The sequence below is a fragment of the Panthera leo genome, chromosome A3, assembly GCF_018350215.1.
Source record: "Panthera leo isolate Ple1 chromosome A3, P.leo_Ple1_pat1.1, whole genome shotgun sequence".
NCBI lineage: Eukaryota > Metazoa > Chordata > Mammalia > Carnivora > Felidae > Panthera > Panthera leo.
In genome coordinates, this window is record NC_056681.1 from 124,469,373 (window position 1) to 124,487,682 (window position 18,310).

The 18,310-nt window shown below is 37.1% G+C and overlaps 1 protein-coding gene and 1 pseudogene across 2 annotated transcripts in view; both read left to right on the plus strand.

Annotated features, from left to right (window-relative positions):
* Positions 1 to 18,310, plus strand: part of WDR35 (WD repeat domain 35) — a 59,126-nt gene that overhangs the window by 2,096 nt on the left and 38,720 nt on the right. For both annotated transcript variants that reach the window (XM_042933610.1, XM_042933611.1), the window contains exons 3-10: positions 542 to 613; positions 1,637 to 1,729; positions 3,430 to 3,558; positions 6,686 to 6,819; positions 7,969 to 8,134; positions 8,266 to 8,411; positions 12,505 to 12,630; positions 15,193 to 15,378. In XM_042933610.1, the coding sequence (XP_042789544.1) occupies positions 542 to 613; positions 1,637 to 1,729; positions 3,430 to 3,558; positions 6,686 to 6,819; positions 7,969 to 8,134; positions 8,266 to 8,411; positions 12,505 to 12,630; positions 15,193 to 15,378 (1,052 nt within the window). The remainder of the gene's footprint in view (positions 1 to 541; positions 614 to 1,636; positions 1,730 to 3,429; positions 3,559 to 6,685; positions 6,820 to 7,968; positions 8,135 to 8,265; positions 8,412 to 12,504; positions 12,631 to 15,192; positions 15,379 to 18,310) is intronic.
* LOC122214805 lies at positions 17,195 to 17,938 on the plus strand (annotated as a pseudogene).

An 18,310-nucleotide genomic window follows, 5' to 3' on the forward strand; every position in this document is an offset into this window, starting at 1 on the left:
TTAATATCTGTCCCTTCAGTAGACTACAAACTCTCTTAGGGGAGAGGCCTTAACTATTTTATCATTTTATATTCGGAAGCTTCCACAGTGCGTAACACAATGTAGACATTCATTGAATGAATAAATGTAGTATTCATTTGTAGTAATGTAGTAAATGTAGTAAAAACCAGTTTCCAAAGTCTTTACTTTCTGAGCCCTCTTATGCTTTAGAGTTTTCATTCTATATATCGTAAATATTTCTGTTTGTGATCTTCTGGGAAGGAATAGCAGTAATAATAATTACCAGTATATTTCATATACTAGGTAAACAATGTTTTTAAAATACATTTTGCTTTATTTTGTCAGAATAATATCTCTGCAAGGGGGTATATATTACTGTCCATGTTTCCACCATGAGAAAAATAGATCAGAATGAGGCATTCTTAAAAAATTTTTTCTAAAATCATCCAGGAATAGTAACCCCTTTCAAAATAAGCAAGAAATGTCAAAGTCATATAATCTATTACTTTAATGTATTTGCCATGATGTCTTTTTTTCCTAGATGATGCAAAATTGAGAGGTCTTGCAGTCCCTAGTAACCTTTCTATGAATCAGAATCTAGAAGGTCATAGTGGTGAGTCATGTAATTTTTAAAATCCTATCTGAATGGTCTTATTTTTAGACATTGAGAAACCATCTACTTATTGCAGAAATTATATCATTTTTTATAATGATAATATTTAAAGTAATCATTTCTGTTGAGCCATAGTTAATTGAGCTTAGAGTCCTTCAACAACTTTTACATGATCAAACAACATCTTCGATAAATCTAAAACTGAGTAGTTCTTTTATATATTAAAAAATACTGCTGTCTATGGGTAGGACATAATCCTTTTTTAGAATCTATCCCATGTTTCCAGATTAAAGTAGACTAAAGAGACACGACAACTGAATGCACTCTATGATCCTAGATCTTGGAATGAGAAAAACAAGTATCTATAAGGGACAATATTTGGACAGTTGATAAAATTTGAATGTAGACCGGGGTTAGATAATATTATATCAGTGTTAAATTTCCTAATTTGTAATATGGTTATGAAAGAGAATGTCTTCTTATGAAATATACACTAAAGCATTTAGAGATTAAAAAAACTAAAAGAATCAGTTGTTCATATAACCCAGAGGCTTAAGATATGTTCAAGAGTGTGTTACTAATAGAATGGAAAACAAGAGGGAGAAAGAAGAGAAATTAGGGCATATATCAACCACAGACAACCTCTACACCCCTGGAAAGAAACCCCAAGTTCGTAGTATATTGTCCTTTGGGAATTATAATCCTTGGGAATCAGGCCATTTGGGTAAATCTTACTTATATTTGTTTCTGTCATCAGATATATGGCAGCTTTTGCATTTGACCATAATAGGTGCCTTTGCTGGCCTGAAATAGGAACAAACATGAAAATTAGTATCACACATTGTTGTAGAAAATGAGTGATAATAGTGACTGCATCCTGTGAATATTTTGGAATGATATTAAATCCTGTTTAGTTGCACAGGAGCCATATTGATTTTAACATGCTGTTGGTGTTTATTATAAAAATACAAATTTAAAATTGTAGCCTTTTTTTAGTTTCTGAATTGTTTTATGGTTTTTTAGGTTCGGTTCAAGTTGTAACATGGAATGAACAATATCAGAAGTTGACTACCAGTGATCAAAATGGGCTTATCATTGTTTGGATGTTATATAAAGGTACACTAGGAGAGTTTATGTAATCTTTCACAGATTAGAGTCCGGATTACAGTATTTGAATGGGGAAACAATATATTTGAAATAGACTCCTTTTAACCAGCAGCAGGAATTCATCCTGACCTCACAGGGGTAATATTTCTGGATTTATTGCTGCCTACTTTTCCTTTTAACTTTTTTTTTTTTTTTTTTTTTGAGCTGTGACCTTGCATGAAGAAAGTGAATTAGATGACTGTTGGTTATCTCCACAATGAATTTACGCCCTTAGCTGGATAGTTTCTACTTGAGATCTTTTTTTGCCAGGTTTCTGATAAGAATTATTTTCTGTGTGATCAGTGGCTAGAGTTGGTCCAGTACATAAAAACATTAAGAAGTCAGAGGCAATAATTCATTCCCCTTATTGAGCCATTTAGCATCCTTTCTTTCATGGATACAGATTTTATCTCTGCTCTACTGGCTCATGATTTGTGCCTTTTGCCTACAAGACAGAGCAAGAGAAGGATTAATTTAGGCACATCACTATTATCAGAAAAATAACTCACAATACATGATCTCTTGGGGTCTCATATTTAGATGAGAAGAGTACCTTAGTTCATGTGTGGTGTTTTGAAAACATTCAGGGTATACCATTTAAAAATTCTTAATTGAAAAATTTGGTACCTGAGTTTTATTTATGTTTCTCAAGGTTTATGTGTGTATATGTGTGTGTAGGGATGGAAGGTGAGAGTATAGGAGATAAGGATAAGCTGTATTTTTACTCTGTGGGTCTTCTCAGGTCCTGAGTTCAGACTCTGATAATGCCTGCTCAACTAGTTCTTCCAAATTACGTGGTTATTTGCTTGGTTGCAGGCCAGAGTTCCTGATACCAAAATGGCCTTGTGTTTTGCCTCACATTTGGTTGTACCTTGAGACCTGTCACCCCAGCCCTGTGTACATGAATGTTTTGTCTTTCAGCATTAGTGATGTGAAATCACTAAAGTGATTTGAACTATCGAAAATTTTTGTCAAGCAGGCTTAGAGTTTTTACCTAATATGCTGATATTCAATATACTTGTAATTAATCACTGGAGAGTTTATGCATACATATAAAATTATTGTGGTTATTTTGTTTTTTTCTTTGGTTATCATCTGAAGTTTTTCAAGTGGGAAAAGTTAGGCTTTGAGAAAAGTCAGTTGTTTTGGCCCTTCAAAAGCAAATAAAGTTTTATTTATTAAAAAAAATTTTTTTTTAATGTTTATTTATTTTTGAGAGAGAGACAGAGCATGAGCAGAGGAGGGGAAGAGAGAGAGGGAGACACAGAATCTGAAGCAGGCTCTAGGCTCTGAGCTGCCAGCACAGAGCCCCATCCGGGTCTCGAACCTGCGAACCGTGAGATCATGACCCAGCCGAAGTTGGACGGTCAGCTGACTGAGCCACCCAGGCGTCCTGAGTTTTATTTTTTAATGGACAGAAAGGAAGAAAGAGAGAAAAGATGGGCATTTATTGTGTTTTCTGTGATAATCTTTGAAGCAATTGTTGGTCAAGGCCTCAGCTAATTTTTTTTTTGTTTGTTTATGTTGGATTTGAAGGTTTTATTGTTTAACGTCTCATGTTGTAGAAAATTTTGCACTCATTTATCCCACAGTGTATTTTGTGGAATGTTTTCAACTCAAATGTGAAAGTTTTGACTTGTAATTTTTTTTGTGTGTGTATGTGCAAATAGGCTCTTGGTACGAGGAGATGATCAACAACAGAAATAAATCAGTGGTTCGAAGTATGAGCTGGAATGCTGACGGACAGAAGATCTGCATTGTGTATGAAGACGGGGCTGTGATAGTTGGTTCAGTGGATGGTAATACTTTGTTGCACGCAGAACTGAGATCAGGATTTGGCTGGCATTTTTATCTTTAGAGGTTTAATTAATTATCATATGTTAGTCTTCTGACAGAAAAACACAGAGAAAATGGTTGATATACAATTTAATAACATTCAAGAAACATTTACTTTTAAGTATACTCAAGTAAAAAAACCCTGTTTTTTATTTTATTTTTATTATTTGTTTAATGTTTTATTTGTTTATTTTGAGAGAGAGAATGCGTGCACGCCGGGAGTGGGGCAGAAAGAGATGGAGGGAGAGAATCCTAAGTAGGCTCGTGCTGTCTGCACAGGGCCTGATGCAGGGGTGGGGGGTGCCGCTTGATCTCATGCACTGTGAGATCATGACCTGAGTCGAAATTAAGAGTTGGATGCTGGGGTACCTGTGTGACTCAGTCCGTTAATAATGGTCCGGCTTTGGTTCAGGTCATGATCTCATGGTTTGTGGGTTTGAGCCCCGCATCAGGCTGTTTGCTGACAGCTCAGAGACTGGAGCCTGCTTCAGATTCTGTGTCTCCCTCTTTTTCTGCCCCTCCCTTGCTCGCACTGTGTCTATCTCTCTCAAAAATAAATAAACATTAAAAAACAATTAAAAAAAAAAGTTGGATGTTTAGCTGACTGAGCCACCCAGGTGTTCCAAGTAAAAATTCTATTTTTAAAAAATTTCCTACAGTGACACAGGAAAAAGGTAAATTAATTTTTCAGGATTATTTTAAATATGTCTGCCTAATTATGTAACTTATTTTGTATGTATTAGACTGTATTATAAATACATAGATTTACTTTCAAGTATATAGAGATATAACAATCTATGGTTATTTTGAAAAAACTGAACTGTTAAGTATAATTGACATATAACAGTTTTAGGTGTACAGCATAATCATTTGATATTTTTATATGTTGCGAAATGATCATCTGGTCATTTTTTAATAGAATTGAATCTGTTATTGCTACATGTGTTTTGCAGCTTTAAAACTTAGGTCTTTCAAATTTTAATTCATAGCTAACACTGGGGCTTCTGAGGGTCTGTACCTTTGTTTTAATGTGAAATTTTCTCTATAGAGAAATAATTTATTTCAAAATGATTTTCATTTTTCCATTTGTTTTTTTTTTCTGTTGTAACTTCATTTATTCCCCAAATGTTTCTGAGAATTCATAAAGTGACAGCTGTAGTTCTAGGCACTAGGTATGATAAAAAGTATTTCAGATCTAGAGCAGGAGAGGTGGATTAGTAACCAAGCAGTTACAGTGCCTTGTGATAAGTGCTGAGATGGGAAAATACAGCAAACATGTAGTAGAAGTATCTAAGCCAGACTTGGAGGGATCAGGGAAGGCATCCTGGAGGAAGTGATGTCTGCTGAGGCATTAGCCACCAGGAATGTGGGTTTGTAGAATGTCCTAGGCCTAAGGAATAGCACTTGAGGAGGTCCACAGGGGTTGAACTTAGCCATATTTAGGGTATTGAAAAAAATTTGAGAGTCAGTGTACTATAATACTAAAAGGAAAAGAGTTGTATGTGATGAAATTAGAGACATTAGTAAAGACAGATCATGTAGATTGTAAGTTATCTAAGAAGTTTGAACTTAACTTTAAGGGAGTAATGAAAGGTTTTAAGAATGGGAGCAGGGTGATCAGGTTTGTTCTTTGGAAGCATCTCTGTGATTGCAGAGGAAGGAAAGAAAGATGGGGCAGGTGTACCACTTAGGAAATTGATATGGTAATTCAGGTGAGAGGTGATGGTGGATGGTAGCTGAACCAGGGAAATGACAAAGAGGATGGAAGTAAGTGGACATATGCTAGAGATATTTAGGAGGTAAAATAGATGGGGTCTCATTATTGATGAGTTTGGGGCTGAGGGGATGGAAGTGTCCAGAGGAATAGCCAGGTTTTTAACTTTGACAGCTGGGTGGATGGTGATGCCATTGAAATAAGGGATGTGGGAGAAAGACTGGTTTTGAAGGAAGATTTCAGTTATGGACATGTTGACTTTGTTATGCTGTAGGACAGCCAAGTAGTTAGATATATACATTTGTGGCTCAGAAACATCTGGACTGGAGTCATAATTTTGGGAATCACCAGCATGTAGATGGTAATTTAAACCATTGGAATAGCTGGAAAACTGGGCCATCTTGGAATAAGAACCTGCAACATTTAATGGGTTGGCAGAAGAGAATTCTGTAAAGGATACTGAATTACAAGCATTGGAGATAAAAGAGTAAACAGATTCACAGAAACCAAGAAGGAAGGAAGGGGTGGTTAAAAAGAAAAGAAAAGAAAAGAAAAAAGCAAAGCAACAGGTCATTAACAACCTCATGAAGGCCATTTCAGTGCAGGTGTGGGGCAGAAGCCAGATCAGGTTGGACTGAGGGTTGAATGGGAGGGGAGGAAGTGATGATTGCCTGCATAAGCTCTTTTAAGAAGTGAGGCTGGTAGAGGAATGGTGGAAATAGGATGGTGACTAGAGGGGAACTTGGGGTAGAGGGAGGTGTTCTTTATTTTGTTTGTTTTTATTTGAGGTGCTGGTTTTCAAGGATGGATCTGAGTATGTTTAAATACTTGTAAGAAAGGGCTTAGAAGAGTTTAAAGAGAAAGAGAAAATGTGCATAATCAGTAGAGGGAGATCTTTGCAAAGCTGGGAAGGGCTTAGACCAAAAAATAGGTGGAGGGATTAGCCCTAGATGGGTGTCTGGTTGGGGACAAAACTCTTCCTTTGTAATTGGGGGGCTAAGCAGAAAGGGTCGGTGTGGATTCACTTAATGTTCTGAATGTTTGAAAGTGGGAATGAGGGATTTCTTCTTTGAAAGCGTTTATTTAATTTTACAAAGTTGAAGATGAATTTATCTGCTAATTGGGAGTGAGGTCTTGGGTCAGAGTTTTGAAGAGAAGGGAGAAAGTTGGAAACAGGTGCTATTGCAAATATTTAGTAGGGTGTTTGACACATAGTAAGTGCTTAGCAGATATTTATTGACTGAATAAATTGAACAAACACATGGTTCTGTGAAGAATGTGAGAGCTCTTTAGAGAAACACAGTTTTAGAGCAGTTGTTGGAGAATCGTGACCTTGAACTTTTAATGAAATAATTTTGTTTTATGTTTTACTTTAGGGAATCGCATTTGGGGAAAAGACTTGAAGGGTGTACAGTTATGCCATGTAGCATGGTCTGCAGATAGTAAAATCCTACTTTTTGGAATGACAAGTGGAGAAATACACATTTATGATAATCAAGGGAATTTTATAGTAAGTATATATGTATTCGTAGTTTTAGTTACCCAACTTTATATGGTTATGTTATATATTATATATGTATATGTACATTTATTTATTATGATGGTTTGTGTAATCAAGAAAGTTTCAATTCATGTTTTTTCCCAATTATTTAGATTTTTTTTAATTAAAAAAAATACTGGGTCTCTTCAAGGTAAATTAATGCTTTTAGTTCTGAATTCCTGGTAACTGGGAAGGACAAGATTTCAGTGTATTGAAGCTGAGGGATAATGAGTCAGATGATATGCAATTTAATCTTTGTGTCGTCATTGTTGTCTTCTTCTTCTTCTTCTTCTTCTTCTTCTTCTTCTTCTTCTTTTTAAAGTTTATTTACTTATTTTGAGAGAGAACACAAGCAGGGGAGGGGCAGAGAGAGAGGGAGACAGGGAATCCCAAGCAGGCTCTGTGCTGTCAATGCAGAGCCAGACGCAGGGCTCCAACCCATGAACCGTGAGATCATGGCCTAAGCCAAAATCCAGAATCGAATGCTGAACTGACAGAGCCACGCAGGCACCCCAAATCTTTGTGTCTTCTGATAGCAGAAGCCAAAGTTTATATGAGATACCAATGCTATATTTTTTTTTCCAATGATATTTTTATAGCAAGTTACTCAAGATTGTAAAAGGAATGGAAGACTTAAACAGTAAGGGATAAGAGTCAGGTCCTGGAAAGAAGGCAAAATAGAATAGGCTCAGATAGCATGATCTCAAGGAAAACTCTAGCTTTGTGAGACTGAGCTATGTCAGATCTCTGATCTTACTTATGGGGCAGTTTTGTTTGTAGTGAGGTTGAGGGCATTATACAAATGCACTTAACCGGTGTTAAGTGATAATAGCCGACTTCTCCTTGACACTGCTGTTCTTGAGGTTCTTTCATTTACCTCTTGTCATTTGAGTCTCATAAATTCTCTGTGAGTTTTTTTTTTTTTTTTAATCCCTATTTTGCAAATAAAGAAAACTGAAACTCTGCTTGAAGTGGTTTGTCCAGGGCTGGTAAACCAGTAAGTGATGGAACTTGCATCTGAAACCAGATTTTTAAATCTCATTTTCAGTGTTCTTTCTATAATAGTCTATACGGATCTGTTTTAAAATATGAAGTATTAACTTAACTGATTTTGTTTAGATGAAAATGAAACTGAACTGTTTGGTGAACGTCACCGGAGCAATCAGTATTGCTGGAATTCACTGGTACCATGGCACAGAAGGCTATGTGGAGCCAGACTGCCCCTGCCTTGCTATTTGTTTTGACAATGGGAGGTGCCAAATCATGAGACATGAGAACGACCAGAGTATGTCATTTTTCTTTCTCTCTTTCTTTTTTAATGTGGAGAATTAAAAAAAAATATTTTAAAATTGTTCTTTATAAAGTTCTTAAGGCTAAGTATTTTACCACAGTTACTTCATCTTTCTTTTTGAGTAGATCCCGTTTTAATTGATACTGGCATGTTTGTAGTAAGTATCCAGTGGAACCACACTGGCAGCGTGTTGGCTGTGGCAGGCTCCCAGAAGGTTGTCACTCAGGATAAAGATGTAAACACTGTGCAGTTTTACACTCCATTTGGTGAGGTAAATGTCTTTTTTTCTTTCCATTTAAATATGTAGTGAGTGTGGTAGGGGAAAAAAGAATGGGGGAAAATGTATAAACTTCTCACATTGTTGAAAAGGGACATTTTGAGTAAAAATGATGAAAAATATCAGGCATCTTGCTTTAAATAACATTCTCACTTATAAGTCTTAATAGTTGTATTTTATCATGGAATTTAGTTTATACTCTGGACATTTAGAAAATCAGCTGTTTCACATAAGAAATCACTATGCAGTACCTATTTAGGGTATTTTTTCTGTGATCTGAATGCGTATCTTTTCCCAGCTGTTTTCTTGAGTTGTTTTTAATGTGACTTAGTTGTTTCAGATTAATATTTTGGATTTTTAATGTGACGTATTAAACATACATAGATATCAAACACCCATAACTGTCTCTCCTTACCACGAACTTCTAACAGTTTTAATTTGTGCAGTAATCAACTATTTTAAGAAAATCTATCTTGGGGCACCTGGGTGGCTCAGTCGGTTGAGTGTCCAACTTCAGCTTGGGTCATGATCTCACGGCTGGTGAGTTCGAGCCCCACATCAGGCGCTGTGCTGACAGCTCAGAGCCTAGAGCCTGCTTCGGATTCTGTGTCTCCCTCTCTTTCTGCCCCTAACCCACTTGCATTCTGTCTCTGTCTCTCTCAAAAATAAATAAACACTAAACAAAAATTTAAGAAAATCTATTTTAATAACTAATCTTAGGTGACGCTACATTAAAATACAAGCATTGTTTTCATAAATGCATGGGTTATCCTTCTCAATAGTGTTATTAATAAATTTTAATTTTTAAGGAGAATTTTGTTGAAGTCATAATGGAAAATATCAAAAGGAGAATTAGTATATTGTGAATTTTTTTTTAATGTTTTATTTATTTTTGAGACAGAGACAGAGAATGAGCAGGAGAGGGGCAGAGAGAGAGGGAGACACAGAATCCGAAGCAGGCTCCAGGCTCTGAGCTGTCAGCACAGAGCCCGACGCGGGGCTTGAACTCACCAACCGCGAGATCATGACCTGAGCCAAAGTCAGACGCCTAACTGACTGAGCCACCCAGGCTCCCCAATATATTGTGAATTTTAAAGAATTTAGGAAATGAAAACTTAATATTAACTAAGCTTAATAACTTTATACTTGTTTTATTTTCTAACTCTAGGTTCCATTTAGTCCCTGTTGGATTTTATAAATTCACCATAGATTTCAATAATATGTGTTTTTGTTGTACAAAAGCCTTCCCCAGTTGTTTTAATATTTTTATGTAATATTTAAAAATATATTTTAATAATTTCTGTGAAAGAAAAAAATGGTGTCAGCTCATGCTTTTGTATCAGTATCTCAAAATATGCAGTAGAGTGTGATGTAGAGAGTAGGTACTCTCCCTACGTTGCTACCTGATAATATTTCTGGTAGATGTTAAAAGCTAAGGAAAACAGAAGTATAGTTCTCAAGGTTCCTAACTATTAAAAATCTGAATTCCAGTTATTTCAATGGTTGCAGCCTCCTTTTTAATTGATGTTCTTTATTGGTTGTTTTTGTCTCATTGGCTTATTGTTATATTGTTTCATCTGCTTATTTTTGTTAGCTCGGCCTTCTCTAAGTAGAAAAACATGGATCCTAAGGCCTGTTTGTTTTACCTTGCAAAACAGTGTGCTATGTGTTCATGTGAAAAGTGTAAGTTGGTTTGGTATGGTTGTAATTAAAAGTATCTAGCATAGTTCCTCGAGGTATATTAGTCACTTAGTATTTTTTTGAATGAGTGAATATATGGGGGACTTATTGTGGATTTATGTTATGAAGATAACTTGGAAGGAGGTTATCTAAAGATTTAAACTTAAGGAAACTTCAAGAAGCAATTTGCTTTTGATCCTGAAGGCCACAGTCTTCTGGTTTTTATACTGTGGTCTCAGCCGTGGAAAGGGCTAATAGAGCATGCGATTTGTAGTCAGGTTGGCCTGGCTTTGGCTTTGAATTCCATTTCCGCAGTGTAGTTTTACTTAGCGAACTTATTTAACCTCTGAGACTCAATTTACTTATGTTCTGAAATAAAGGTAATACTTCATGGCACTGTTGCAAAAATTAAAGGAGGTAACAACGAGAAAATGCCTAGCACTGTGCTTACTACAAGTCAGCTTATCTCTCCTTGCTGCTGCCATCACCTGGCTGGTTTGCAGAGTGGGGAGATAGCCTTATTCTTCCAGTGCAGGCTGTCAGTACAAAGAGTGCTGTCATGAGAGCCTGCTTGCTCCCTTTGGTTTCCTACAGGCAGCAGGACAGATAGAGTGGATCTTTCTAGGTTAAAACATCTTTACCCTTATCCGTTTTCCTGACAAAATGGAGTTTAATACATTAAATTTGACTTTCGAGCATATCTGCTTAAGAACAAAGGATACCGTTGGGGCACCCTGGGTGACTCAGTTGGTTAAGTGTCCGGCTTTAGCTTGGGTCATAATCTCACAGTTCGTGAGTTTGAGCCCTGCATCGGGCTCTGTCCTGACAGCTCAGAGCCTGGAGCCTGCCTCACATTCTGTGTCTCCTTCTTTCTCTGCCCCTCCCCTGCTCATGCTCTGTCTCTCTCTCAAAAATAAATAAACATTAAGAAAAATTTTTTTTAAAAAAAAGAACAGAGGATACTGATACAACTTATTAAAATTCTTAGGTCAAAAAAGCATAGATTTAAAATATTTTCTTTTTTTATGACCACCTGAAAATGTCTTTGTATTCATTTATTCACTGTTAACTTAGCCATAAAATGTGCTATGTTAAATTGAAAACTGTAAGTTTGGTATAGTTGTAATTAAAAGTATCAAGCATGTTGTCATATTTGAAGACATTAATTTGGATGCATGATACATTTATATACTTAACAGATATTTATTGAGTACCTGTTTACCAACCAGTCCGTTAAGGGGTAGGGACATAGATATAAGCATGATGAAGTTAGGGCTCTCAGGTCGCTCACTATCTGAATTCTCTGGACCCACAGAAGGAGGGAGAAGGCAGGAAGCAGTATTAAAGTTGTGTCTTGGAGGATGGAGAGCGGTGCTCCAGTAGGGCAAGGGAGAGTAAGGATGGGGGAGGAAAGGGAGATTTCAGGCAGAAGGGATATTATCTGGGCCAAAGGTCTGGAGGCATAGTGGTCCTCTCATGAGTGAGAACACAAGCATTATGGCCAGATAGTGGGGTACTGAACCCAAGAGTATGGTTTTGGGCCAGATGGGAAGAGGCATTGCATACTCTGCTAAAGAATGTGATGGTGGGGAGCTATTGATTTTTAAAAATTATTAAACATTTTTTAAAGCAGGGTGGGACATGATTGGATTTGTGTCCCAGAAAGGTAATTATGACAGTAAAATGAAGAATTGAATTTGGGGGATGGAGGCTGGGAATGAGGAAGGAGGTGAGAGGTAAAAATTGCAGTTCGACTGTTACCATCATTCACTCAGGAAAAGAGGCCGTGGCAGTGGAGGATGGATGTGAGCGGAAGCGATGGGACTGCTGACCCACTGGCTGTGGGAGGTGAAAGAGAGCCCAGCCTTAAGCATTGTGTTTACTGCCACAATTCATTGATTCCAAGAAGCACAGTTTTTTAAAAAATATTTTATTTTTAAGTATCTCTACACCCAACGTGGGGCTCGAAGCACGACCCTGAGATCAAGAGTCGCGTGTTCCACTGACTGAGCCAGCCAGGCACCCCCAGGAGGCGCGGTTGTTTTTTTTTTTAACAACTTCAAAATTGGGGTGCATCGTATAGTCAGAGTTTCTATTTTAATTAACAATGTATTTTTTTCTTTCCTGAGTTGTACATAAAAGTAAAGATGCATATTTAAATCTCTGGATTTCAAATCTTAGATTTGATGAAATTTGATACTGAATTCTTTGGTTATTGTTCATAAATTTCTCCTATCGTATGTATGTTTTTCATTATAAAAATTCAAGGAAAATGATTATGAAGTGAGTGGTAACCTTTCACAAAATAATTTTTATGCCACTCTTGATGTCTGTGAAGTGGTGTGGGTGGTAATTTATATTTTATTTAATTGCAATACTTTAGGTTAAATATAATCATTTTTTTCAGCATTTGGGTACTTTGAAGGTTCCTGGAAAGCAGATGTCTGCACTATCTTGGGAAGGAGGAGGACTGAAAATTGCACTAGCTGTTGATTCTTTTATATATTTTGCAAACATTCGACCTGATTATAAGGTGAGTATTATGAGCAGTTGTAAAAAAAAAAAAAAAAAAAAAAGGCTGTTTTTACTAAATAGTTTTGTTGTAGCTTGAAGTATAATATGTTTCTTGCATGTATTCACAGCCACTTTATTTTAGAAACCAGATGAAAGGAGGTGTTTTTAGTGTGGAGACTTTAGAACCAGAAAGCTTTTCTAGAATACTATATATAATTAATAAAATACTCCCAACAGTCAGGGTCTCAGCAGGAAACGCATGGCACACACAAAAGAATAATTGAAAACAGATTGATGAAGGGTTTATTACAGAGGTGTGGGCAAGGTTAAGGGGTTCAGTAAGGGTTGACAAGGCAAGCATCCAGGTATTAGCAATGGTGGGCAAGATAGGGAAGTATTATAGTTTCTGGAACCCACTGGGGCTGTGGTTATACAAGACAGACTGTCCTGTGGGAGCGCAGCTTCTGCTGACTGGCTGGACAGAGACAGCTTTGGGGAGGGAGTACTTCAGCCATCTCTCCACCTGCTGGTGCCTTCTATTGGCCAGACCCAGCTGGAAACTAGAAGGCAAGGCAGCCCACATGATGGAGTTCATAGAAGATAGTTTCCAGGGCATAGTGTAGGGTAAAGAAGGGGAGAGGATGGATCGGAAGAGGAAAATGAAAATAAGCAGCATGATACTAACCAGTACTTTATCTTAAATTTAACATTTGACCCAAAACAAATTCAGAAGTATGAGATTAATTGAGCTGCAAAATGCTAAGAATATTTGTTATGTGTGAAAAACTTAATCCATTTTTTAGAAGACAAAGCACCTTGGAGAGCTGTCTGATTCTAGGACTAGGGTGGGAAAAATGCAAGATGAACCTGGAGCCTCTGATAGTGGCAGAAAGTAAGGAAGTCTCAAACAAAAGGATGGGGGCATGCCAAAGAGACAAAGGAGCCAACCTGAAAGAGCTCCCAATGGCCAAAACTGGAACAATTTGAGCAATAAAATAAATGATGTAACATTGGATTGTAACCCAAATTATAAAAATAAGTGTCCACAAGCAAAACCTGATCTAAAATAGGTTATTTAAATACATAAATGGGGGAGAAGAAACAAATCTTCCTTACAGAAGTATTTGAATTACTTAGACACTACCCCGGCTGGTCCCCCGCCCCCCTAACTTGAATGTGAGTTGCATTTAGTGACTCACTTCCAAAGAGTAGACTATGGAAAGGGTGAAAAGCAAAGTCACTTTACAGTGGAGGAACCTGGCAGACACCACATTGTCTAGGTGATCAAGGCTAGCATCATCACCGGTGTCACATAGATATCACGTACCCCTAATGTGGCACATGAGAAGAGGTCATCACTTCTCTGATGGTCTTTCTGAAAATCCCAGTCTGAGCAGGAGAAAAACATCACACAAACCCACATTGAAGGACATTCTGCAAAATACCTGACCAGTACTCCTCAAAACTGTCTAGGTCATTAAAAATGGGGAAAGACTGAGAAATCATCACAGACCAGAGGAGCCTAAGGAAACAAGATGACTAAACATAATGTATTCCAAGTAGGATTCTGAGATAGAAAAAGAACATTGGAGAAAAACTCATGAAATCTAAATAAGGTGTGGAGTTTAGTTAATAGTACTGGATCTGTGCTGGCTTCTTAGTTGTGATGAATGTACCACAGCAATGTAAGGTACTCAACAGCAGGGGGAAATGGAGAGGACTATAGGGAACTCTGTATTATCTTTGTGACTTCTATATAAATCTAAAATTATTTTAAAGTAAAAAGCTTATTTTAAAAACTAACCATCCTATAAAAAGTAAATATGCCTTAATTTTGAATAGTAAACATAGTCATAATATTAACTTTGAATATTGCTTTATTCAAAATTACATTATGAATATATTGGGAGAGTTAGCCCAAGAGAAAGACATTCCATAAGCCATAATCAATACATACGTGATATGGAGGTAGATAACAAGAGTCAAAGCTCAGAGTTACAAATGGCTACCACTGGGAGGAAATTAGTCAGTGGGGTCTGCATTCTATTTTTGTTTTAAATTAGCTATGTAGAATTATTTGACTCTACACTATGTGCATATGTTACTCTGGTAAAAACAAATGTAGAAAATGTAGATAGGGGAGAAAAAGCAAAGCATCTGTTTTTGAAATTTGGCTTGGGGACCCAGAAGTTAAGCTTTTGACAGGGGTCACTCCTCCTGTTGTCCCTCATGCAGCTGTTACGGACTACTGAAAAATCCGAGATTTTCACCACCGAAGCGTGAATCTTACAAATGGAAATAAGGAAAGTTAAACTAAACTTATTTTTGCAGTACATTCTTTGTTTGATAACTGTGTTTCTCTTAGATTTTTTGTTATTTTAGTGAGAAAAGGTATTGTGCTGAATGTTCAGTCTTTCTGTCTTTTATTCCTGAAGAATATATTTTGTCAGCACCAAAAAACCACGTATCTGCAGTACATAATAAGATTTTTTGTTCCCAGTGTTAAATGTTCTTTTCCTCTTTGTCTCTCCCTCTCTTCTTCCCTCCTGTTCTGGCCCTTTGCTCCTTCCTTTCTTCCTAGTGGGGTTATTGTTCCAATACTGTAGTATATGCTTATACCAGACCTGATCGTCCAGAGTATTGTGTTATCTTTTGGGATACAAAAAACAATGAGAAATATGTTAAATATGTGAAGAGTCTCATTTCTATTACTACCTGTGGAGATTTCTGCATTTTGGCTACGAAAGCTGATGAAAATCATCCTCAGGTAAGTGTTCCTTCATATGTTAAAGCTAAGATGGGTATGGGTTAACCTCTCCTTCTCAGGTATAGCCTCTCTGCTGGCAGTACAGCAAAGTGTTGGGTCTATTGGCCATGTCTGTCTGGACCTCTGTTTTGGAAAATTATGTGATTCCATTGTGACTCTATTTTTTTTTTTTCCAATTAGCTAATCCATTAGCATTTCATACTCACCAGTTCAGTATGGAAGCTTTTTGTCTCTGAAACATATTTAAAATACTACCGTCTTTTTCCAAGTTAAAATTCCACGAGGAAAAATGAATATCCAGATGTCTAGTATAAATGCTCAAGAAGTTATATAACTATGATCATTATAACACTTTGGGTAGTTTTGACATTGAGAAGTATACTTTCATTTGGAGTTACATTGCTTTAAAAATAACCGTCTCATAGTGTAAAATAAATAATATAAATAATGCCTTAAAAAGTATGAAACAATTTAAATATTTGCAGAAGCATATACATTTTTCAAAAAAGGATTATCATTATCTTTGGCTGTGTTATAAATTATTTTATTCCATTAAAAAGCATAAAGTTTTTGGTTTAAGGTGGCCATTTGAACAGCCACCTTTGGCTCTGTTCTCTCTTGAAACTTACTAAAATAACAGTAAAGGTATTTTTTGAAAAGTCATAAGCCCATAGGGACCAGAAAGAGAAAGGAAATGGTAACATAGTTTTGGGGGTTAAAGAGTGGGTGGATTAGTGGTGATTACCTTAGCAGACCTAAGAAAGCTGAATCCTAAGTCATCAATGGAGAAAGCAAAGAAGTAACCAGTTTTCATCCCAGAATCCTGAAGAGACACAGGACTTAATGGTACCTGGTAGGAGAAAGAAACAAATGGAAAAACAATTTGGAAGTACCAGAGATTATGCAGGAAGGAGAAAATTAAAAAGGCATATAAAGAGTCCTGTCTGGAGAATCTGACCAGGTCAAAAGAAAGACCTCTAAAAGTTCTCCTATGGGGAGTTCCCAAGGAAATATCCCTGCCTCGTCACCTTACTGTGAAGACCAGTCATGAGGCTCACCCATAAACCAATAGATTACAAGCAGCTTTCAGTGTCATACTCTGAAATAGAAGCAGATAGACAAGGATTGTCAGACGTTTGAGGAAAGCATCTCATTTAACAGACACACACAAAAATAAACACAAGGAGAAAAGAATGGGGAGGAAGCAGAGATTCGGCAGGGAGAAGAACAATTCAGAAGAGTCATTTCAAATTATTAGAGTTAAGGGATACTACAGCCATAAAACAAGGAAGGGATACTATAGAAAAAGTTTTTGGAAATTACAAATATGATAATAGCAATGAAAAATTTGGTAGAAGAGTTAGAAGATAAAATCAAGGAAAACTCCTATAAAGTGGAGCAGAAAGACAAGGAAATGGAAAACAGGAGTGAATAAGAAAATCAGAGGACCAGCCCTGGAAGTTCAGTGAATAGGTAGGCAAAGAGGAGGGAAGTAATCCAAAGAGAGAAGAGACTATTCAAGAAAATTTCCCTTCGGTTTTGAGATTGAAAGTGTCTACCTCAGTGAATAAAAATATTTCCAAATCAAAACACATCATTGTGAAGTTTCAGAACATGGGATAAAAAGAAGATCCTATAAGCTTTCAGAAAGACTTCATTCGGTCAGGCATCATAACGGCATTCATCTTGTCAACAGCAATACTTTGGAGAATTGCTTTCAAAATTTTGAGGGAAAATGATTTCCCGTCTTGAATTCCATATCTGAAGCAGACTAATTAAAATGAAGGAAGGAGACTGATTGCACAGTGCTTCCAGCATGAAGGTTATGGACGAGATTGTGCTGCTGGTGCAGGTCTGACTGCTCCTCGAGCTCGGCTGCTCCTCGGCCCTGCTCCTTGGTGTGGCCTACAGAACCAAGTGCTATAGGTACCTGAAACCTTGGGCAGAAGAGGAAAAGAGGATAGCAGCCGAGGAGAAAAAGAAGCAGGTTGAGCGGAAATGGATGGAGAGAGAACCGGCAGGAAACCAAGACAACAGCATACTAAACAGCATACCTGCCTTTCTCTGGACTAGTGTGGATGAATAGAGCTTTCTGTGTTGTGTGGAAAAAAGATAAAATGAAGGTAGGACAAAGACATTTTTAGATGTACAAGGTCACCAAAAACTTACCTCCCAAGCTTTCTTAGTTACTTCAGAATATGGCCTACCAAAATGAGGAAAAGACCAAGAGGAAGAAACTGGATAACCTGACAGCAGTGGTGCATAGTGGTACCAGTTGACAGTGTGCGGCATGCCTAGGGAGTCATCAGATGACAGCAGATCACGTGGCTCCAGAGGAAACTCAAGATGAAATTAATAGAACGCTTAATGTGGTTGAACTCTTGAGAGAAGATGTACATAACTGGGAGGTAATTGGGGACTATACCCAATTGGGTAATTGGGTATAGAGAAACCAAGCAAAGAGAAAAAAGAAAGGCAGTTACCAACTACAGGGAAAGCAAAATGCGCTTGAGAATAAATCGTGACGTACTTACAGCTCAGCCGTGGATAGCGTTTACATAATCAAAATGATGCTTTTTAAATTAATTTTGTAATTAAATGGATATTATAATTAAAAAACTTTTAATTAAAGTATAATCATATTAACCCCTAAAATCCCGATCTAACAAAATTGTAAGTGGAAAGCCGGAATGGTGGAAGTGTACCCCTGTGTGATGGGAGGCTGGAAAGGGGACTGAAAGATAGTGGGAAGTGATAGTGAGAAGTCAGTAGATACTGCTCCAGATCGAAACAGAACAAAATAAGAAGTAGCATTATCAACGTGTTACTTAGGTTTGTGGAGGTAAATATCAAAAGGATGAATTAAAGGAGCTGAAAGTCATTACTCCAGGGAGCAGAAAATGGGAAGTTTTAGGGGAGGACTTCTTCTTAC